The sequence below is a fragment of the Galeopterus variegatus genome, unplaced genomic scaffold (genome assembly GCF_000696425.1).
Source record: "Galeopterus variegatus unplaced genomic scaffold, G_variegatus-3.0.2 Scaffold638, whole genome shotgun sequence".
Classification (NCBI taxonomy): domain Eukaryota; kingdom Metazoa; phylum Chordata; class Mammalia; order Dermoptera; family Cynocephalidae; genus Galeopterus; species Galeopterus variegatus.
In genome coordinates, this window is record NW_007726749.1 from 447,016 (window position 1) to 470,027 (window position 23,012).

The window sequence follows — 23,012 nt, forward strand, 5'->3', positions numbered from 1 at the left end:
AACACACAAACAACATTTATTTTTGAGCTCTCACAAACAGGCCAGCACTGGGACCAAAGTACTTGGCCTCCATAAGAAGCAGTCAGTCTGGGGGCCCACTGCAGCTGCCCTAATGTGCCCTGAGACCCTGTGGTGGTCCTAGGGCCCGTATATCCTTCCCCTCGGCTTTCCAGGTCCAGAAGTCCTTGTGGGATCTGGGGCTGTGTCAGACTCAGGGAAGCTGTCTTCATGGAGGAGCAGGACTTGTGGGAGGAGGTCACATGTCACCTCAGAACCTGCTATGGCCAACATCAGCATGTGACTGGAGGGAAACAGGAAAGAGGGTAGAACCCAGAAGAAACAGTGACAAGGAGGCTGAAAGTGAAGTGGGGAGGACTAGCACTTTTCAGGCCCAGAGCTGGAAGGGCTGAGAGGGAAGCTTCCAGGCACTCCTCCCTTCTGGCTTCTGGAAGGGTAAGCAGGGGACGAGGGGGGCTCCGGCCAGACAGGGCTGAGTCCTGAAGAGCTCCGGCCCACAGGGATGTCGGCAGGGCAGCCAGGGTAGAGGGGGCCACAATGCCTGGACTGGTCCTGCAGGTTCCCACCCTTGGTCCCTGCCCTGAAGGGGATGCAGAGAAGGGGCCAGCAGCCTCATCCCCACTGGGCCTTCACTGAGTCTTCTTGGTCACCCTCTGATTTTTCAGCATTACGTAGGTGATGAACAATCCTGAAATATACACACCAAAAAGACCAGGTGAGATCCAGGCTCAGGGCTGCGGGAAGGCCAGGGAAGAGCAGCTTAACCCACCTGCAGGGCCATGCACCCACCCAACCACCCTCCAGGCCACCTGCTCTTCTCCCTAGTCATTCAGCAAGCCACACATCCACTCACATTCATTCAACAAACACTAACTGGGTGCCTACTACAGGCAGATACTGCATTTGGTGTTTCAGATTCCACAGGGAACAAGATCCACCTATCTATCCATCTGTGCACCCAGCCAACCACCTCTCCACCTACCTACCTACCTACCTACCCACGACCTGCCCACGCAACATCCTTACCTGCCCACCCACCCATCTTCGCCCTTATCATCTGATTGTTGACTCCAAACTACCTTCTTGAGCACCAACTCAGTGCCACAGCCTGTGCTGGGTGCTGAGGACACAGTAATGATGAAGATACAGCCCCCCTCCCTTAGGAGCCATGAGAGATAGGTGCAGAGATGATAAGCCATGGTGAAAGGTGACTGAGGTGTGAGCAGAGTGATAATGGGGAGTGGGGGCAGGAAAAAGGGAAACATGCCATTAGAGTCCAAAAGCCTGAGGCATCAGGAAGACCAGAGGGTTTACTGACTTGAAGGATGGATGGGAATACCCCAGGGGAGAGTTGGGAGCAAGGACCCTCAAGTAGATACACAGCAAATGCTGAAGTGTGGAGGCATGTTCAGGGGTGGGAGAGGGTGGTGGGGCCCTTCTGCCCAGGGTCAGGGTGGGGCGGGGTGATGACTTACCCACGAACAGGAGCAGCAGGAGGCCCGCAGCCAGTGGGATGGTGACAGCATAGGCTCGGGGTAAGAAATACTTGTGGATGACATGCTGGTTGTCGATGAATGGCTGACATCGAGGCAGAGTTCTGGTGAGCATTGCTCGCCTAGCCTAGCCCCCAAGCCCAAACATCCCTCCTCCTCCATCTAAGGTGCTGAGCCCAACCAGAGCATTGGGATAACATTTGCCTTTCCTTAAGATGATGGCATTGGGGTGCTGTGGAGTGTTTCTTTCATTCATTTAGTTATTAGTTGTTGACAGGGGACTTGCTTGATGCCTGCCCTAGGTTGGTGCTGTGGACCTGGCAGTGAACACAAGACAACAGACCTGCCCGAGGCACTCAAAGCCCAAAAAGGTACATGAGGAATTCTTGAGTGATTCCCAACACAGGCTCCCAAGTCTTTTTTACTAACATCTTTCTCCAAAGGACACAAAGTTCTGCAAGATTTTGCCTTCCAACACACTGCACTTCTTAAGCAATAACCAACAAATTTTACTATAAGAAAAAAAAAATCCTAAAGGTTCTCACAAAATCCACTGGCGCTCGCTATGCCCAGGGGCCAGCCGCCTAACCAGAAGGAGCAGAACTCCCTTCAAAGGCAAAGCAAAGTGGGAACAGGGCTTCAGAGTGTAGCGGTTAAGAATGCGGCCTTGGGCCAGATCCTTCTCCCTGAACCTCAGCTTTCTCATTTATAAATTGCGACGCCACTGGCATTCTCCTCATAGTGCTGTTCTAAAGATCCCAGGAGGTGTGGCAGGGAAAGCACCTAGCCCCGCGCCTGGCATACAGTAGCTGCTTAAATGGCGTTAGCGGTCGGCTTCAAGATCCAAGGATGGGGGATGGTGAACCATACAGTAGCTGCTTAAATGGCGTTAGCGGTCGGCTTCAAGATCCAAGGATGGGGGATGGTGAGCCCAGGGCGGGGGAGACAGACATACCAAGAGAATCACCCAGGCGGTGTAGTAGGTGAAGACTACAGTAGCTGCTTAAATGGCGTTAGCGGTCGGCTTCAAGATCCAAGGATGGGGGATGGTGAACCCAGGGCGGGGGAGACAGACATACCAAGAGAATCACCCAGGCGGTGTAGTAGGTGAAGATGATCAGGCTAACTGCGACGAGGCCGAGTCCCACCACCTGGTCTGTCCCCGTGGCCTGGAGAAAAGGGAGGGCTCAGCTGACGAAGTGACTCTCCGTTCAGGTGCACTAATGGAAAAGGGGCGTCGCAGCCTGATTACGCTCTAAGCTTCCCATTCATTGAACGTGTCAATTCCTAAGCTGGGAGGCAGTGCCGGCCCTCGGAGTCTTCATCCGTACAGTGGGCGGCCGGGAGAGCAATCCCGGTTCCGAGTGCCCAAGCCCCAGCTCCTGAGCAGACCCGGGACCCCACCTCCAGGGACCTCCTACCCCAGCACTCGGTCCCAACCTCACCATCTCTGCGCTCCGCCACCGGAGCAGAAAACTACATCCGGTTCCGGATCCGGGCCCTTCTGGCGTTGGGCCGCGGGGTACGTTGGGAGTCGTAGTCCCCAGGCCGTCCCAGGACCACGTTGCCCGAGACCGACAGGCGCCGCCTACCCTTTGCATGTCGGGAAATATAGTTCTTAAGGGCATTGTGGGTACGTTGTTCCCCGTGTCTCCCGAGGGAATAGGGCACCAAGACTGCCTGGCCTTCGTAGCCACGGTTCTGTCGGACCCACCCAGCTCCACTAAAAAGCCCATCACTAAACATCCCAGAGACCTAAGGCCAGAGCGGTATGGGGATGGGGGATCGGAAGTCCCATCTATCAGATGGGGAACAACAGTGAGACTCGAAGAGGGGCAGATCACAATCCGAGTCAGGGTGAAACCGATGCCGGAATGCAAGGGCTCCACTTTCTGGGCCCGAGGCCCTTACTTGTCTGTTGGGGAGAAGGGTGCAGAGAATGCTGGTCTGGCGTGGGAGGAGGGACTGACCTGAGCCCACAGGGATGGGAAGGGTTTCGATCAGCAGGAACACCCCTTTAACCTCTCCTGGCTTCCCTGGCGACCCTTCGGGTGTCCCCTCCTCCCTCTCCGTCTGTCTCTAGGGCCCTGGGTGTCCTAGCCGCCCAGAGAGGTTTCCAACTGATCTTATGGGCCCTTCCCATCATATGATGGGCCCTTCTCAACCTCCCATGGGGGAGGTTGAGTCAGATCATCTTTGATGCTTCTTCAGCTCTGGGGCCTGGAACTGTCTTTCCACAGCTCTTGGGGCTGGCTGCTTCTCACCCACCAGGTCTTACTGGGATGCAGTACCCCCAGGGAAGCCACCTTTGCACCTGGAGGCAGGGGCTCCCTCCTCTGTGCTCCACAGCCCCAAGTGTATCTCCATTACGACGCTTGTCATTGCATTTTAATTAGGTGATTTACTTGTTGATCTGGCCCACATGACTGTGATTTCCCTGAGGGCAGGGTCTGTGGTCACTGCTGTATCCTCAGCACCCAGAATGGGGCTTGGCACGAGTAGGAGCTTTGAGTCAACCAATCAGCTTTAAGACTCAGTGATTTGTTTTAGAACCTGGAATGCTACAGAGTACAGCATCTGAGGACTCCAGGCCTCCTGGAGAGGTTATGTGGATGTGGCCTGCAGTCTCCACTTGGCAGGTTCGGCGAGAGATGCAGTCTGAGCCTGGCATGGTTTGCTCCCTCTGGCAGCATTTATCTCCCTGAGCCCATCTCTGACTCTGGGGGTTGCCCCCTCCCCCTCTCCCCCAAGCTGACAGGACCAACTTTCTGGCTGGGAGCCCACTTTTCCCTCCCAGTGTGCCGAAAGCAGAAGGGACTGAGAATCAGCCTTGAGGGTTTAAAGGGGTCAGCCCTGGGACGGGGTGGGGGTAATACTGTTCTGGGGACAGAGACAGTCCTAGTGACCTGGTTCCTTCTGGCCCGGCCTAAACCACTGAAGCTTCCTGACACCTCTGAGCTCATTCAAGACCCAGAGCAACTTGCCTTTTCTAGAGCTTGGCTAAGCCACTGAGCTCCTGTGTGACTTGGGACAGTCAGGAACAGTGGTGAAGGGCCCAGGATGAACCTGGGGCTTTAGAGAGACTGGAAGCCCACTCAGCACCTCCTGCAGATCCGGCTGTACACCTGTGTTCTCATTTGATCCCCAAGCCCTTTTGCGCAAGGAAACTGAGGCCCAGAGAGTTATCTGTCCTTGGGCATACTTTTTAGAGACCACCTGACTGTGGGGAGGTCCACACAGCAGTGGTTAGAACTTGGGCTCTGAGGTCACAAATGCCACTTACTAGGTGTGAGACTGGCAAGTAACTGCCCTTCTGGGCCTCAGTTTTCTCCCCAGAAATCTGGGATAATAAAGGTGGCAATAATGTGACTGCAGCCAGGACTTGCAGAACCCTGGCCACCTACATCTTTCCCACCCCTGGAAAGTCACTTACACACCTGGCTTCCTTCTGATGTTGTCTTTGACCCAAAGTCGATGTGCTAAAGTAACAAGGTTAAAAACCAACATAGTAAAGTAACAAGGTTTTAAAAAAAAAACAAAACAGCAAAAGAAAAACTACAACATTTAATTTTTCCCCCCAAACCAAGACACTGACACTAGGCTGATTTCCCCTTACAGTGTTATTTTCTACAACAGAAGCTGGGACACAGATACAAATACAGCCCACTGAACCAGGAGTGGTGGTGGCGACACTGTTAGAAAGGAGGGGAACTGAAAAACAAAGACCTCCCCTCCCCGATCTTCTCAATCACCTTCCTAAAAACAGAGGAAAACGTGGACATTCTCCATCCTGGCAGATCATGTCGTGTGGTCAGTTTGTGGGGTGAATGGGGCGGGGGGGAGAGGGGAGGAAACTTTAAAAATATTGTAGACCTTTATTTTCTTTAAATCTCCTAATAGAAACGTTAAACTGTCTTTCAAGAAGATTCCAAACTGGCATTGCATAGACCAATTCCTTTCCAAAAATATCTCTAATAAATTCTCTCTATCTATATATAGAATTTGAAGTCCAGGAGCTGTAGGCACCTGGTGGGAATTCACTGAGCTTGAGGGGACCAGAGGGCTGAAGAAAGGGCTCCCACATGGGGATGAGGCCAGGGCTCCAGGCCTCTGGCTCCAGCCAGTGTTAATTTGGTTGTGGCCAAATTCTCAATCCTACTACCCTGGCCCAGGGCCTGGTGTGGAAGGATGTGGCAAGCTCTGTCTCCTTCTGGGGTGACTGTCAAACTCAGACCTTGGCTTGGGTGGGGTTGGGGTTCCTGGTTAGGGGGAGTATCCCCAACAGCACCAAAGCCATCTGTTTTGTGCCTGAAGCCCTAGAACTTTGAATTGGACCCAAAATACACCCTGAATGAACCTCCCCACTTGTCTGGGTGAGGTCACGCAGACACAGTAGGGAAGGACAGCACCCCCCCCCCATCTTCTGGGGAGTCACTCATCTGAAGACAGTGCGGCCAACTCCCTTTTAAAGTGCAGGTATCTGCAGGGCGGAAAGGGACTCAGAGCTCACCAGAGCCTTCTCCAGCCAGAGCAAATGCTCTGTCCTGCCTTGGCAGGCATCTTCTAACATTCATTTTCTAAGAGTTAGGTAATTAAAACAACAACAGGCTGGCCGGTTAGCTCAGTTAGTTAGAGCACAGTCTTGTAACACCAAGGTCAAGAGTTTGGTTCCCCATACCGGCCAGCTACTCAAAAAAGAAAAAAAAGAAATCTTTAGAAATGCTCTGGTCCGAATGTTAGGGAGTTCTAAGACCAAGAACCCCAACTCTTGCCAGATGGGGCAGATAGGGAACTGGGCAAGGAACCCTCCCAGCCTGGGGAGGACACCTGCCCCACTCCCAGAGAGAACCAGCATTCTGCCCCCAGCTAGGTCCCCAGCCCTGCTGGGACCCATCCAGCGGGTGGGGGAGCAGACACAGAAGCACCTCCCCTCACCTGGGGGAGGAGAAAATATTGAGCTAGAATTCCAGGGGACCCATCCAGCGGGTGGGGGAGCAGACACAGAAGCACCTCCCCTCACCTGGGGGAGGAGGAAATATTGAGCTAGAATTCCAGAAAAAAAAAAAAAGAAAGAAAACAAGGAGGGAGGGAGGAAAGAAAGAAAAGAGAATAGGTAAGTAAACGCCAGCCTGCTGTGTTTACACAAAATGAGTAAAATTTAAAAGGGCAGAGGAGTTTGTCCAGGGACTGGCTGGTGGCCAGAACCCACCTTCAAGCAAGTAACAAGAACCGGGGGGAAAGTGCTCAGAGTAGGGGCTTTAGTGAGGGGCAGGGGTGGGGTGCAGGACCAGACTGCTCCCCGCTGGGAAAGCACACCCCTTAGAGGACCCCACCTCTCCCCTGCCCAGAAGGCGGGGTGCTTCCAGAAGAGGGTTGGGCTTTTCCGGCCAGGAAGCCAGCTCGGGCTGGTAAGTCACAGTCCACCCACCTCTCCAGTATCAGCCCCAGCCTGGGCCAGCTGATCTGAGGGCAGAGAAGGGGGCTTTGTTTGCCCTGCCCAGCCTAGCCCTGCCTGACCCCCAACCTTCCTGTAGGAAAACCAGCTGCTCAGGACCCAGCCCTGGGCAGAGGGCACCACTGGCACTCAGACCTTTCTCAGCACAGAGCCTGGGCCTGAGCTGGAGCTAAGCAGAGGGAGGAGAAGCAGCACCACGTTCCAGCCGGGCTGCTAGACCCTGGGCCTCTGACTGCACAGCAGGCAGCATCCAGGAGTCCTTGGGAAGAGGTTGGTGGGGGGAGGTGAGGGGCCAGTGGGGACTGTGCTGGGAACAAGCATGTGCAAAATGCAGGCTGCCAGGGCAGCAGGAGAACATTCGCTGAGGGAGGTGGGGGTCTGATCTGGAATGTGGATGGGGTCTGAGGTCTTGGCTCCAGGAGGAGGCTGCCAGCAGGTCCCCCAGAACACAGGCAAAGGACAACTGAAGCACTAGGCAGTCAGAGTGTCACAGGTGGCAGGACTCTGGGGGTGGTCTGGCCCCCCGAGGGCAAGGGGACAATGGACCAAGGCCTTGCCAGGGCATGACCAAAGCCTGTGCTCCTGGAGTGAGTGGTGACACAGGGGGACAAGCCCCTTGGATATAAGCATCCCCACATTTCTAGGAGCTGCTGCATGTCCTTGCCCCAGGGGGCCAGGTCAGTCTCCAGCAGGTGCAGTCCTGGCCGGCTCTGTCTTTCCCACCTACCACATGGGCCCGGCTGTCCTGCCTAGTAGTGGTTCAGAGGAAAATATTCACAGTGGTGCCTGGGCCTGGCGGGCCAGGAGGGTCCCAGCACAGATGGAAGGACAGTGGAATGATGCTTTGGGGACAGGTATGGCCTGGAGTGCATGGAGGAGGCATGGATGAGATGCGGCACGGATGGAAATCCGAAGGGGAAGGTTCCTTGTGGAATGATGCGGTTCTGGATGGATGCTCAAGAACGCAGTGCCCTTCTCCAGCCCGGACACCTGCTCCTCAATGGCTTTCAATCACGACTGGCTCGTAGACCCCAGAGGAGACCCTGCAGGGGAGAGACAGGTCAGTTTGTCCCCCATGATGCTCCATTTACCTAGCGCTCTCCTGGGCCAGGCCTGCAGAAGTGCTTCATAAGCAGGCACTGTTTACCAGCCCTGTTCTGCAGAGCGGCTAAAAATTGAGGCTCAGAGATGTTACATCACTTACCCAGGGTGACACAGACAGTTAAGTACCAGAGTCTATGGGGACCACAGAGCTGGCACAGTCAGCTTACACACTCGGGAGTGCCAGCCGTATCCTCCTAGTAACCTTGGCAGGGAGGGACTGCACATGAGGAGTGAGGCTCAGAGGGACCGTGACATGTGCCAAGAGAGCAGTAGAAAGTCAGGGAGCCTGACCAGCTCTTCTCCCTGCCAAAGGCCAGGCCCATCCATGGGGTTGTGGACATTCGAAGCTTGGCATACAGCTCTACTATATCTTGCTGCCGACCAGATTGGTTTCTTCCCTCCCCTGAACACCAGTTTTCTCATTTCCAAAGGGGGCTATGGAGAGGTGTTTACAAACCTCCAAGGAGCCCCGCTCTGTTTTCTTCTTGCCCAACCCACCCAGAGCAGCTCGGGAGGTTTGCTGAGATGGCGGCTGCAATTTTGAGCCTAGCCAGAAGGGGTCAGCAGAGCAGCGCCACCAGCCTTGTCTCTTCCACTCTGGAGCTAGATGGTAAATGGGCATTTTCCCACCTTGCCCACAGGAACATGGGGAAAAGCATTCTGCACAACCCTGCATGTGGGAAGCTCCTTCACTCATTCATTCACTGGGTGAGCCACAAGGATGTAGTGCACCAGGCACACAGTCGACATGCTCTGAATGAATGCCCAGCACAACCCTGCATGTGGGAAGCTCCTTCACTCATTCATTCACTGGGTGAGCCACAAGGATGGAGTGCACCAGGCACACAGTCGACATGCTCTGAATGAATGCCCATGAGAGGGCACCTATAAAATGCCAAGTTCCTGTAGAAGTTGGATCCTGCCACCCCCCCATCTGCGAACATCATGTGGGCGTTCACACACATTTACAATGTATCCTGGCAGTAAGCTCAGTGCCCAGCACAGCTGGTGCTCAATAAATATTTATTCAAGGGGCTGGCTGGTTATCTCAGTTGGTTAGAGCACAACCTGTAACACCAAGGTCAAGGGTTTGGATCCCCGTACTGGCCAGCCACCAAAAAAAAAAAAAAAAAGCTAAATAAATATTTGTTTAATAAATGTGTCATCACCACCTTTATTTTAGGGGTTCCCAGACTCAGGAGGAAGGAGATGGAAAGCAGAGCCCAAAATATACATCTTATTAAGCCCCTGCTGTGTGCCAAGTGCTGTGCCAGGCACTTTCACAGGTGACTCTGGGAACAAGCCCAGGCCTGTTGGTGCTCTCACTGTCCCAGGTTTCCAGGTGAGGTGGACGTTGTCCTCACCACTTGACAGATGGCAAAACTGAGGTTCGTAGAGATGTGACTGGCCCAAGGTCACACTGTGGTGATGAGCTGGCATTCACAGCCAGGTGAGTGGGCTGCAAAGACTTTGCTCTCACCACCATGTGCTACAGCCGCCCTGGCAACCCCTCCCCTGAGCTTTCACCCCCTACCTGTTGGCCAGCTGGATGCCACTCAGCGTGGTGGAACCGTCACGGCTCACGAACAGCCGGAGGTTGCTGTCTGTAGGGACAAAAGGAGGACAGAGGCTGAGCAGGGGCGGGGCAGCACCCAGAGGCGGTGGCATCGTCCCTGCCGCCTGGAGCAGGCAGCTCACCCTCAGCGCTGCTGCCATCTGTGAAGTCCTGGCTCTGCACAATCTTCTCCACGATGTCATCCGCATCGATCCGCGTGTCATCCACCCAGGTCGGGTGGCTCTCCATTGAGTCCTTCTTCCGCCTGGGTAGGGGTGGGGCCGATTCATAGCAGTCAGGGGAGTAACAGGCACAACAACAAAATAAGGACAGTAATGACAGTGAGCACCCACAGCACTAGAAGATTCTGGGCATGTTCTGAGGACACAGAGGCACTGAGAGGTTAAGTAACCTGCCTAAGGCCACACAGCATGTAAGTGGTGGATCTAAGGCTCTACCCCAGCTCTGTCAGGACAACAGAATGTGCTCTTGTCCGATACACAAAACTGCAAACAGCAACTATCAACTGAGCTCCTGCTGCGTGCCAGGCGCTGGGCTGCTCCCTGTATGACCATCAGCTGGTTAAATTGTCACCATCCAATTCTCTGAGGCAGAGGCCCCACTGTCCCTGTGTATATTATAGGTAAAGAAGCACAGGTTGAGGGAGCTACCGGGAAGGTATCTGCTCTCCAAGGAGCACTGAGCAGTGGGACCTACCGAAATGAGCGGTCTGACAGGTGCAGGGGCCTGGGCGGCCGTGGAGGCTTCTCCGTGAGCCGGTGCTCCCGCTCGCTACCCTCGGGGCCCTCCACGGTCATGCTGAGGCCACCAGAGGCGCTGCTGCTGGTGGATGTGTTACGGCGGTGTGTCAAGTCCGACAGGCTGGAGGAGCGTGAGTGCTCTGTGCTGTAGCCTGGGGGGTGGGAGCCAAGGGCTGTCATCACGGGGAGTAGGGGAGGGGGAGGAGGGTGTTCCAGGAATGTAGGAGGCCACCATGGGGGCAGGGCCACACGACCACACACTCACCAGAGATCCTGGACTGCTGGCTGGCATAGCTGGAGTTGCGGGAGTGGCCGGAATGGAACACCTCCTCGGGGCTCGACAGGTTCTGGTCTGGCTCCTCTGGCAGCCCTGGAAGGTAGGGAGGGCCAGGGGATAGGGGTTACCCCATGGTGCCCACCCTCGCCCTTCACACTGTCCCCTCCCTGAGCCTCCGATTGGGGGAACGACTGTGTATTTCCATCCAACAAACTGAAAAACTGAGGTTCAGAGGAGCAGTGACCTGCCCCAAGCCACAGGTCAACATCTGAACCCAGGTGTGTTCCTTCCACAGATATGGGGTAGGACCTGGTGTGGGCGTGTGCCACAGGCCAACAAGAAGGAAGAAAGATGAACAAAAACTAAGCCACAATTACCCACACCCACGGGGAGTGGTTCAGAGCAGGGAGCAGCACATATGGGGTCTGGGGATCAGGGAAGTCCCCTCCAAGGAGATGGCCTTAATGCCAAGGCCTTCAGGATGCATGGGGGGCACAGATGAGGCATCAGGGGAAGGGTGTTCCAGCATAAGCACAGGCACTGAGGCTGGAATGAGTCTGAGTCACCTTAGCTGGAGTGCAGCCAACAGGGTGAGGGGGAGTGGGGTGTGGGAAGGGAGCAGGCCAGGCCCAAGGGACGGGCCAACAGCCCTGTCCCAAGTCACCTGTAAGCCCAACTTCAAAACAAATTTTCCTGGCACTCCCCAGCAGGGGGCTCAAGGGAACCAGCCAGGGCCCACCCACCCACCAGCCCTCCTGGCCAACAGAGAAAGGAAGGATGTGTCTGTGTCCTCTTCAGAGATGAGCACACCCAGGACACAAGCGGACCCCAGGCCTGCCTGTGTGTTCACCCAAAGCCACATGGCCTTTCAAGGCCCCAACAGGTCCTCTGCATGTGGAGGGGGCAGGGGGGGCCAGCTACAGGGGCAAGTGGGTGCTCAAATCCCATCTGCCTGGGAGAGGTGAGATGCTTCTTCTACTTTGCACAAAGCCACCATTTGTGCTGGGGTGACCTGGTACCCTGACAGACCTCTCCTCTGGGGACCCCCACTCTGAAGCCAGAGAGAGCAAGCGTGCTGGAAAACTCCCGTCCCTCGTGCAGACTAACAAGAACCCCAGTTTGCTGCTCTGGGTTGCACCTGGCTGGGTCTGCAGGAAAAATGGGAGTGGAGGAAAGCTGGGCCCTTGAGGCCAGAGGTCCCTAACTGCCCCCAGTCCGCCCCTAGGGGCAGAATCACCCAGCAAGAACCTGCTGAGCCGCTGGAGGCTGGTGTCCTCTCTAACTGCTGTCGTGGCACAAATTAGAGCCGCCACATGCCACCGTGCTCACAAATCAGCTTGGGGGCAGTCTGCAGCTCCTAGCTTTAGGGACCAGCTTCACCCTGCACAGCGCTAGGAATTGGCTGGGGCCCCAGCGAATGCACAGGGGCAGGCCACAGCCTCCTCTCCTGGCAGCACCACCTCCTCCCAATTGCCAAGTTGTCTCCTCTGGGGACTCAGGCTCCTTCTCATTTTTCCTAACAACGTTAGCAATAACGGTAATAAAAACGTAATGCCTGCTGAGCATCTACTATGTGCCAGGGAGGCAGACAGCACTTTGCTTAGTTGATCCCCAAAGCAGCCCAAGGTGGTGTTACCATTACCAATCACATTCTCCAGAGGACAGATGCTCAGAGAGGTGAAATGGCTGGTCCCAGTCACACGGCAAGTGGGAGAGCAAGAGCTCCCAACAAGTCCCTCTGCCACGTTCATCGCACCCACACTCTGGACTCTCAGACACCACCTCCCCACGGAAGCCTGCCCTGGCCCAGATGGACCCGCCCCCAGCGCCTGTCTCCCCACTTCTGGTTGCATCTGTAGGTGGACATGCATGTGGTTTATTTATGGTTTGACTAACACCTGTCTCTCCTGCTACACTGGAGGGCCATGAGGGTGGGGACACCATGTTGATTTTGGTGCAGGGCACTGCTGTGATCTTGGGGCCCGGCAGGGCGGCCACACATGAGGTGCTTGGACCACATCAGCTGAATGGAAGCCTGAGCGGATGCAAATGTCATCGCACCTCCTCCCTCCTTCCAGCAAGCGTCTCCTTTGGGGCCTGGATGTGCAGTGGAGGTAAAAGCCATCTCGGGAACATACCTGAGCTGAGGATGGTAGGCCTGGCCTTGTGGGGCCGGGATCCCGTGAGGGAGTTGGTGCTGCTGTTGCCACTGCTGCTGGTCCCGCCCCCCTTACACGTCAGCTGCAGGGAGGAATCCTGGCCCGGGATGGAGATGGACTTGGCAGTGGACGGTGGCCTTGGGAAGACAGAGGGGTGTGATTAGGGTACCCCACCTCAGAATCAGAGGAAGATGGGGGGCCCAGGAGTCTGGAGGAAGGAAGAGTCCCAGTGCCCCCTCCCCTCCGGTGGCCTGTGCCAGCACTCACGTCTTGAAGCAGGGGTCTCCAGAGAGCAGAAACATACCAATGGTGACCTATAGGAAGGGGGAGAAATCAGCCAAGCTATGCCACCCACAACCCCCAGGCACGGCTCAGTCCCCAGGAGGGCTAGGACTCTAATCCCATCTCTGAACCCCCATGGCTGGGGGCCCTGGAGAAGCCACCTAGCCTCACTGAGGCACCATCTCCTCCCGTGGGGGGTGGAAAGGAGCCTAAGTCCTGCCTGGGGCAGTGGGAGGAGGAGGCAGTTTGAAGAGGCCTTCACCTAGCTCGGCACCTGGCACAGTGAGTATGGAGCACAAGTTAGCCACCATTGTTTTAAAATTACGACTATATTGGGCCGGCCTGTGGCTCACTCGGGAGAGTGCGGTGCTGATAAAATTACGACTATAGGCTGTGAGTTCCTCCAGGGTGGGGACCACGCAGTCACTCCTCATCCTGAGTGGTCAGCTTGTGTGAAGGGCACAGAGCTCAACACAGTGGGCAGGAGGGTGTGGGGGTGCTCAGAGTCCACCACGGTGGGTGGGGCTTGGTGAAAGACTGATGAACAAAGCAAAGCAGGAAGCCTTCAGAAACTGAACATCCACGTGGGCAAAGATTCTGGCAACAGCCGAAACATGGCAAGGTTTGGGTCCCAAAATTGGGGATGAGATGGAGCGATAGGGAGAGGGTGGCAGGGTGGGACAGAGGTGCTCAGATCCCAGGATCACCACTGACAAAAACGGTGACCACTGAGCTGAGGCTTTTTATGGATTATTTCAGTTGGCCACAATAGCAGTCTACAAAGCAGGTCATAGCCCCAAGTTGTAGACTAAAGAACTGAGGCTCAGAGAGGGGAAATGATTACCCAGGTCCCTGTGGACAGGCCGTGGGGGAGCTGGCCTCGAACTCAAGGCCACCTGATCTGCAGGCCCCTGGATCTGGCCTGAGTGTGCACAAGGCCACTTGGGAAGGGGGAACCAAAAGGCCCCAGCTCCCACATCAATCTGCTTGGACAATTTGCTGGTGCCTGCAGTTCCCTCTGCAAAGGGTCTAGGAGGCCGTAGAGCCCTTGCCCACCACCTCCTACCCAGCTCTGCAGAGGCTGTGTCAGGGCAAGCCTGTTTCCTCAGCTGGGTAGAAGGGTGTGGAGACAGAGGAAGAAAGGGATGCTGGTGGCAGACACCCAGACATCTCTGTCCTCAAGAGGCAGCTGCCTGGGGCCCACAGAGCCCAAAGGTCCAGGATGGCAGGTTGTTCTACTTACTGATGCTCCACAGGCAGCCAGGCTGCCTCATGTCATGTGGGACTATGGTCAGGAGCTGGCCACAGAGTCAAACAGCTGGGGGGGTCAAGGGTCAGCTCTGTTTGTGACCCCAGGCAAATGACAACTTCTGCCTCGACTCCCCTCTGTGCAAAACTGGGACTAATATTGGATACCCCACCTCACAGGGCTGTTGCCAGGGGTCATGAGATAAGAGATGGAAAGCACTCAGCACCGTGCCCACCACTCAGGAAGTGCTTGTCACACCCTTACAGAGACCATTAGGGTCTACCCCGACTATGGGTGGGGAAACCAAGGCCAGCAACCAAGCCAGGCCTCTGAGAATGGTTTTCTGACCCCAGGGTCCACATCTTCCCAAAGTCTCTCACTGCCTGTCCTGGTAAGAGCCCTCCAGGCACCTCTGATGAGAAGCCGAGGGGTGGGGGCAGAAGAGGCAGCAGGGCCCTGTACCTTGAGGATGGAGTTGTCCTGGCGGGTGTTCTTCGTGTCATATCCCTCCAGCAGGCAGCAGCGTACCGTGGAGCCTGAGCCAGCGAACTCAGCCAGGTTCAGGTCAGCAAAGCCCAGCTGGGAGGGGAGGAGGAGTGTGTGGGAGGCTGCAGGGAGCATGGGCTCATGGCTGGCAGATGCACTGGAAGGGTTAACTTGGCAAGGGAGCAGGGAGGGGGGGACAGGCAAAGCCCCTGGGACCACTCATAGCCCAACTGACTGTTGCATAACTGGGACCCAAGGACAGAGGCTCCGGGTTGGCGGCAAGGACGTGGCAAAGCCAGGAGCTCACATCCCTGAGCCACACAAAGTGCCCTTTGTGCTGCGTCCCAGTGTGCACTGGGGCCAGTGCGCCAGAGATGAAAGGACATTGTTGTCTGTGACACAGACACATTGTTCCCTGGAAAACAAGGCTGTGCTGTCGGGAGCTGCCAGTGAGCAGGCCCATGCGAACTTGGTGGCAGCTTGGGGGAATGGAACGCCCCCACCAGGGGGGTCCAGGAGGAGAGGGGAAGGAACACTCAGCAGTGTGGGCAGGAACCCAGAGTGAGGGTCTGGTGAGCAGAGTCCAGGGTCAGCCCTGGGAACTCCAGCTGATGTTGAGTGGAAGAGAGCAGCGAGGGACAGGAAGGGGAGTGGGAAAAAGTGCAAGAAGAGGACATAGGCTAAGAATCCCCTTAGATGGAAGCCAAGTCTCCAGACCTGGAGGGGAAACTGAGGTTGAGGTGAGGGGTTACCAGGCTCGGGGAGGAACACTCAGCAGTGTGGGCAGGAACCCAGAGTGAGGGTCTGGTGAGCAGAGTCCAGGGTCAGCCCTGGGAACTCCAGCTAATGTTGAGTGGAAGAGAGCAGCGAGGGACAGGAAGGGGAGTGGGAAAAAGTGCAAGAAGAGGGCATAGGCTAAGAATCCCCTTAGATGGAAGCCAAGTCTCCAGACCTGGAGGGGAAACTGAGGTTGAGGTGAGGGGTTACCAGGCTCGGGGGCATTTTACCCACAAGGAAACTAAGTTCAGGGAGGGGAAGAGACTTGCCCAAAGCCACACAGCTTAACCATCAGAGGCAGGACTGAAGCTAGGCCTGCTTCAGCACCACATCCTGCCACTTCTCTAGGCCTCAGTTTCCTCCTCTGTATAATAGGAGTAAAGCCCGTGGTGGAAGTTCAATGACAGAACAGAAGGAAGGGCCTGGAAGCACCTGTCACATGCTAGGTGCCCAATAAATGTTTGTAGGTGAAGGCAAGACACTCCCGGCTGTTGCTCGTAGTTTCTCTCCTGGTTGGGTGGCTGTCCTCACCCATGTGAATCAACAGGACAAATTTCCTCTCTGACAGCACCCTCCACAGCCTGTCCTATGCTGCTGGACAGGGATGTCAGTGCCCCGGGCTAGGGCAGAGTGCACAGCCCAGCCTGCTGCGCTCCTGAGTGCTGGTCAGTGGAAGGGCTGCACCCTACACAGTACCTCCCTCTGGCCTTCCACGCAGGGCGAGAGGTGAGGCAAAGGCATTTCCCCTCCTGGATGGCGACTGCTAGAGCCCACCCTCCTGCTGCAGGGCTAGCATCCCAGGAGCCATGCAGGTCCCCCACGGGGAAGAAGGACTGAGGGCAGTGCAGGCTTATTCAAAGCCAGAGCCGTCTTCTCCCAGTAGAAAAGGTTTTACTATGTGGGGCTGAACTGTCTGCGGGTGCAGTGAAAACCTGGCAGCAACACAGATGTCCACCAGCAGGGACTGGCTGAATCAACCATCACCAGCCACACAATGGGACACTGCTGTCCTTAGAAAGCACATGGAAATTTGTGATGACATGATGTACTGGGTAGGTAAAAAACCAAGCTGCAAATCTGTGTATTGGTATATTTTTTAAAATCATATTTTCATACACAGAGGGTACTCATATTACATTTCTCTAAACCATACGTGTATGTTTCTTTATTCACTCCTCTGTAAGTATATTTCATAATTTGTTTTTTTTTTAAAAGGTCTGGGAAGATCCTAACCAATCCCAGTGGGTGGGGTCACGAGAAGAGGCTTGGAGAAGGGAAAAGAGACGGAAACCAGCACTTTCATTCTACAAACTTCTGTGCCATTGGCGTTGCAATAAGTATGTGCTGCCTCTATATTAAGTGCAAAGACTATCAATGGAGAGATTTCCAAAAAGTAACATATCTCTAGAGGGCTGAGTGCCTCCTGCTTGGCCAGTGTAGTGGACTGAATTATTTCCCCCCAAAACTCACTGAAGTTTGAACTGTGTACCCCAAGTTTTATGTATTAGAAACTTAGTCCCACTGTGACTATTAAGAGGGTGGGAAATCCTATCATGGTAATTGAAAGGTGGGACCTTAAAGAGGTGATTAGGCTGTAGGACCATGTAGTACTGAATGGATTAATAACGGTGGTCAGGGGCGTGGTTCTGAGGGCTCTAAAAAGAGAGTGAATGAGGTTACTCTCTGCGCTCTCTCTGCTCCACCATTTTCACAATGTGATACACTGCCAAAGAAAGCCTTCACCAGATGTGTTCCCTGGACTTTGGACTTCCTAGCCTCTGAAACTGTAAGCAATAAATTTCATTTTCTTTATAAGATACTCAGTTCCATGTATTTTGCTATAAGCAACAGAAATAGACTAATACAGGCAGAGAGGGAGCTGGAAGTCCTTCTGGAAGCTACTCACATGCCTGTTGCATGCCACCCCATCCCATCCCACCACCCCTTCACCCAGCCCCTCTTACCTTGGAATAAGTCTTCCCACCTTTCAGCTCCTGCACAGGGAGGGAGACACAAGCAGCAGAGTGATTGGGGAATTCCCAGAACCTCATGCATCTCCCCAAATCCCCTCAAACCTGAGTGACAGGGGAGGTGAAAAAAAGGGGACAGTGACTCCCTCCCATTTTTTCTTAGGGGGACAAGTCAGGGGAGGGGCCTGAAGCCACCAGACCTGGGATCCCATGCCCACCCCCAGCCCAGCCCTATTTATTATAAAATTCGCCCTTTTAAAGTATAGAATTTAGGGCCGGCCCGTGGCTCACTCGGGAGAGTGTGGTGCTGATAACACTAAGGCCACGGGTTCGGATCCTATATAGGGATGGCCGGTTAGCTCACTGGCTGAGCGTGGTGCTGACAACACCAAGCCAAGGGTTAATATCCCCTCACTGGTCATCTTTAAAAAAAAATAAATAAAGTATAGAATTCAGTCATTTTTAGTATATTCAGAGTTGTGCAACCATCATCAATATCTAAATTCTAAACATTTTCATCACCACAGAAGGAAACCCCACATCCATTAACAGTCAGTCCCATTCCATGAGTCCATCCGCTTCCGGCAAGCACTAATCTACTTTTGTTTTCTATAAATTTTATATAAAAATTCTGGTATTTTCATATAAATATTCCCAGCCTCACCTTACGCACAGACACGCGGAAGATACAGGGGTCCAGCAGGCCCGTGGCCGGGTTGGCGCTCATCTTACACACGAAGGTGAACTTCTTCTGCCATCGCACACAGTTCTCCTGCACCTCCTCCCTGCAGGCCACATGGGACAGGTGAGCACGTGCGCACAGGTCAGTGCCAGGGGACCCATGGGAGTGAGGGGAAGGGAGCTCTCACTCTTTACTTTGTATCACAAAGCGACTGTATTTTCATAAGAATATGCTTGTGTAATTGTTATAAAAAACACACAGAAAAATGTAACCAAAAAAATGATAAAACACAAGGCAGGGTGAGTCAGGCTGGGGCAGTGCCCCCTTCCCCAGGGAGCTTACTAAACAGCTGAGCTCCCACGACCTTCCTCTGTGACCTTGTGTGGCTCCTTTTGGTGCCACTGCCTGCCCCCAGCCAGGCTCCCGTTGGCAAGCTCATGTGACCCTCACAGCAGCCTCCCCAGGCTGGACTGCTCATTTTACAGATGAAGAGAACGAAGCTAGGTAAACTGTCCAGTGTCACCCAGCCCGTAAACAACTGGGCTGGGCCCTAAGCCTGGTTCTGCTTGACTCCACAGTCCCCTTCTTCACCGCTAAAGAGAACAGTCACAATAATAATAGCTAATACTCATATAGTGCTTCCCCTGTGTGCTAGGTACTGTTCAAAGAATGTCACAAAAGCCAGCAGTCATTGGGGCCCGCTCCAAGTGCCGGAGACAGGTGATCGTGCCAAACCTTTCCAACCACTGTCTGGGGCAGCTACTGCCATCAGCCCAATTCCATATTTAAGGAAACTGGGAGGGAGCCCTGGTGGCTGGAACCCCTGTCCAATGCCCACCACTAGCAAGAGCAGAAGAGGGATTTAGCCTAAGCAGCCTGGCTCTGGGTGCTGAGACAGCAACTCAGGGCCCTCAGCTTCACTAACTGAGGGTCTGACCTTCTGGCCCCTCACACCACAAGTTCCTCCTGGGTCTGGGAGCATGACCACACTGAAAAATTCAGCACCCCTTTCACAGGGAAGTGCTTACACCTGGGAGTGAGTGGGAGCAGTTCATCCAAAAGCCTCTCCTGCTGCTGCGGGGGCCTCGGCAGCATCTGGAGGCGGCAGCAGCACGTGGCACAGATGGCCCCTCTGAGCTCCGCACCCCTGCAGCAGCTCCTCACCACACCCACCCAGCAGAACCGGTGCTCAGGAAGGGGGGGCCACGGAAGGGAGGGGGTGGTGTGAGAGGCATTATCTCCAGCTCATCCCACCTAACCGGACCAGCCAAGTGGACAGCTGAGGAAGTGACCTCTCTATGCCCTGGTGACCCAAGGAGTATGGGTTAACTGCCAGATGGGGCCTGAGGGTAGAGGGTGAGGAGGGCCACATTCAAGCACCTCCCGAACATCAGCCTGTTTGCTTCTTACAACAGCCTAGTAAGGTGGGCTCTGTGCCACCCCCAGCTGAGGGCAGAGGCTCCAAGAGAAAGCCACCCCCTCTTCTTGCAAGATCACATCCCTACTGCCAGACAAAGCACAATCTGAACCCAGGACTGTCTGACTTCAGAGTCTGGGCACTCAACCATCACCTCGACTCATGGGCCATGGACCCCGGGAAAGCCTGGCAGGTGGAACCCATGGGAGTGGTGGGGCCAGCAGAGCCCTGCTATGTCCCTGAGGCACCCACTGCAGAATCTGGGTGCCAAGCATGTGCTAGGCAGGGAGCCACTGCAGTGGACTGCACTCACCTAGTGATGACTCATTGTCACACGACGGGGGAAGAGGGAGTCAGGGAAGGTGACCGGCTGCAGGGAGGTGACATTCAAGCTCAGGCCTGAATGAAGAGTGGGGAGTAGTGAGGTAGGGAAAACAGTTCCAGGGAGCGGGAACAGCATGAACGCGGCCAATGAAAGCCCCCAGGCCTCACCTTCTATGAGGAGTTGCCTCCAGGCAATCCCCTCCTGGATCAGCAAGGCTTTGAGGATGTGACCAAGGCTTATGCTGTGCTCCTGCCAGGGCTATAACAAGGGGCAACAAGACTTGGGTCAGGCAGACCTGAGCTACAGCCCTCACACTCACTGGGGCTAGGACTCGACCTCTCCATCCTCATCAGTGAAATGGGCACAACGCATCTCCCACATGGGCACTTGGGAGCATTCAGTGAGATGAGCCCCACAAAGCGACTCGCCTTTGACTGGTGAGGGCTCAGAGAGACGTATCTTGCCTGATGAAGGTACTGGGGATCTAGGGAGATTTGATCACTAGGACACTCAAACGTTGTTCGAAGGGTGAGTTCCAGCAACCTCCTGCAGCCCAAGGTGGGACAAACAGAAAAGGTCAGGGCTACAGATGAGAGAGAGGAAGGGAGAGTACCAAACCCATGGAAGCAGGTGCCACAGAAGGAGTGGGGGCCCTGGGCTGGGGGCATCACCTGACTCTAGTCATGCCAGCTCCACTTATTCATTCATTCATTCAAACAACTGAGCACCAGCCGTGTGTCAGGCCCTGTTCTATGCACTGTGACCACAGCAGTAACCAGCTTACACTAGGTGAGAGGAGAGAAATGAGGATGAAACAACTAAAACTATCTCCACTGGCAGATGACTTCATCTTGAAGGTAGAAAATCCTAAGGAATCCAGTAAAAAACTATTATAACTAATACGTGAGTTCAGTAATGTTATAGGATTCAAGATCAATACACAAAAATCAATTCTTTCTATATACAGGTGGACATACACAATGAAATAAGAAAACAATTCCATTTACAATACCATCAAAAAGAAAAAAATACATACGAATAAATTTAACAAAAGTAGTACAAAATACGTGTTCTGGAAAACTATAAAACATTGTTGAAAGAAATTAAAGATCTAAATAAATAGAAAGACATTCCATGTTCATGGACTAGTAAGATGATAATATTGGTAAGATAATACTCCAAAATGATTCTAAAAACTCAACATAATCAAAATCCCAAGCCAGCTTCTTTGCAGAAATTTGACAAGCTGATTCTAAACTTTACGTTGAAATCCAAGGGACCAGAATAGTCAACACAATCTCAAAAAAGTAGAACATAATTGAAAGATTCACACTTCTTGACTTCAAAACTTCTACAAAGCTACCGTAATCAAGAAAATGTAGTTCCGGCATAAGGACAGATCAATGGTATAGAATCAGAAATCTAGAAGTAAACCTTCACTTTATGGTCAACTTATTTTTGACACAGGTGCCAAAATAATTCAGAAGTGGAAAGAATAGTCTTTTTAACAAATGTTGCTGGGACAACTAGATAACCACATGCAAAAAAGAGTGAAGGGGGGTCCTTATCTCACACCATATACAAAAACCAACTCGAAATGGATCGAAGAACTAAGTGTAAGAGCTAAAACTATAAAACACTTAGAAGAAAGCACAGGGTAAGTGGACATGACCTTGGATTAGGCAACAGTTTCCTAGATTTGACAACAAAAGTACAAATCAAGTGACAAAAGAAAAATATAGATATATTGAACATCATCAAAATTAAAAACCTTTGTGCCCAAAGGACACCATCAAGAAAGTGAAAAGACAACCCACAGAATGAAGAAAAATATTTGCAAATCATATATATGATAAAGGAAGGCTGGCCCGTGGCTCACTCGGGAGAGTGTGGTGCTGACAACACCAAGGCCACAGGTTTGGATCCTATATAGGGACGGCCGGTTAGTTCACTGGCTGAGAGTGGTGCTGACAACACCAAGTCAAGGGTTAAGATCCCCTTACTGGTCATCTTTAAAAATAAAAATAAATTAAAAAAAAAATATATATATATATATATGATAAAGGACTTGTATCTAGAATATACAAAGAGCACTTACAACTTAATAATAAAAAGACACAACCAGGCACACCACCCACAACCAGGCACATCACCACCACCAACTAGGTAAGGAGCATGCCAAAAACATCACCTCTATGTGGTGACCCACCACAGCCACCACAATAACCACAGCTGCTGCGAAAGTGGCTAGACACCACAACCACCGTGCAGATGGTTCGCCAGCCACTGGAGTGCATTGACACAAGGAGAGTCACCAGCAGAGACCAAAGAAAAGAAGATGATGTCTCTTTCCACAAAGCTCATTCTAGAGTGACAGAAGAAGCATCTGCTCTACAATAACATTGGGGGACCTGAACACATCTCTCAGCATTGGACAGATCATCTAGGCAACAAATCAACAGAGTAACCATTACTCTTTCAGGAGAGAGGAAATCTAGGATTATCAGAGGTGGGAGACAGGAGGAAGAGGGGGATGAGGGAGATTGGACAAGGGGCATAAAGAATAAGTACAATTAGTAACAATATATATGCTAGTAATATTGATTTGATCAACATATATCAATGTTGAACCCCAAAAATATGTATAACCAATTATGATTCAATAAAAATTTTAAAATTTAAAAATTTAAAATAAAATAAAATAAAATAACTCAATAATAAAAAGACAACCCAATTAAAAAATGGGCATGGATCTTCTTTCTCCAAAGAAGATACACGAATGGCTAACAAGCACACAAGATAATGCCCAACATCATTAACTTTCAGGGAAATGACAATCAAAACTAGAACCACTTCACAACCACTAAAGATTGCTAGAATCAAAACACATACAACAACAAGTGTTGGTGAGGATGTGGAGAGACTGAAACCCTCACACACTGCTGGAAGAAATGTAAAATGGTGCAGCCATATTGGAAAACAATCTGGCAATTCCTCAAAAG

General features: G+C 53.1%; 2 protein-coding genes across 2 annotated transcripts in view; both read right to left on the reverse strand.

Moving 5' to 3' along the window:
* DPM2 (dolichyl-phosphate mannosyltransferase polypeptide 2, regulatory subunit) lies at positions 1-3,091 on the reverse strand. Its single transcript, XM_008570867.1, has 4 exons — positions 2,957-3,091; positions 2,591-2,680; positions 1,494-1,596; positions 1-706 (listed from the first exon to the last, which is right to left on the reverse strand). Exons 1-4 carry the CDS (start codon positions 2,957-2,959, stop codon positions 648-650), a joined length of 255 nt encoding a protein of 84 aa, XP_008569089.1. The 5' UTR covers positions 2,960-3,091; the 3' UTR covers positions 1-647.
* A 3,505-nt stretch (positions 3,092-6,596) lies between these two features.
* Positions 6,597-23,012, reverse strand: part of FAM102A (family with sequence similarity 102, member A) — a 39,777-nt gene continuing 23,361 nt past the window's right edge. Inside the window, exons 2-11 of the mRNA XM_008570868.1 lie at positions 18,251-18,371; positions 17,581-17,610; positions 14,816-14,932; positions 13,090-13,136; positions 12,802-12,959; positions 10,652-10,756; positions 10,343-10,538; positions 9,769-9,890; positions 9,605-9,674; positions 6,597-8,009 (exon numbers count right to left, since the gene is read on the reverse strand). Coding sequence (XP_008569090.1) covers positions 7,964-8,009; positions 9,605-9,674; positions 9,769-9,890; positions 10,343-10,538; positions 10,652-10,756; positions 12,802-12,959; positions 13,090-13,136; positions 14,816-14,932; positions 17,581-17,610; positions 18,251-18,371 — 1,012 coding nt within the window. The 3' untranslated portion in view covers positions 6,597-7,963. The remainder of the gene's footprint in view (positions 8,010-9,604; positions 9,675-9,768; positions 9,891-10,342; positions 10,539-10,651; positions 10,757-12,801; positions 12,960-13,089; positions 13,137-14,815; positions 14,933-17,580; positions 17,611-18,250; positions 18,372-23,012) is intronic.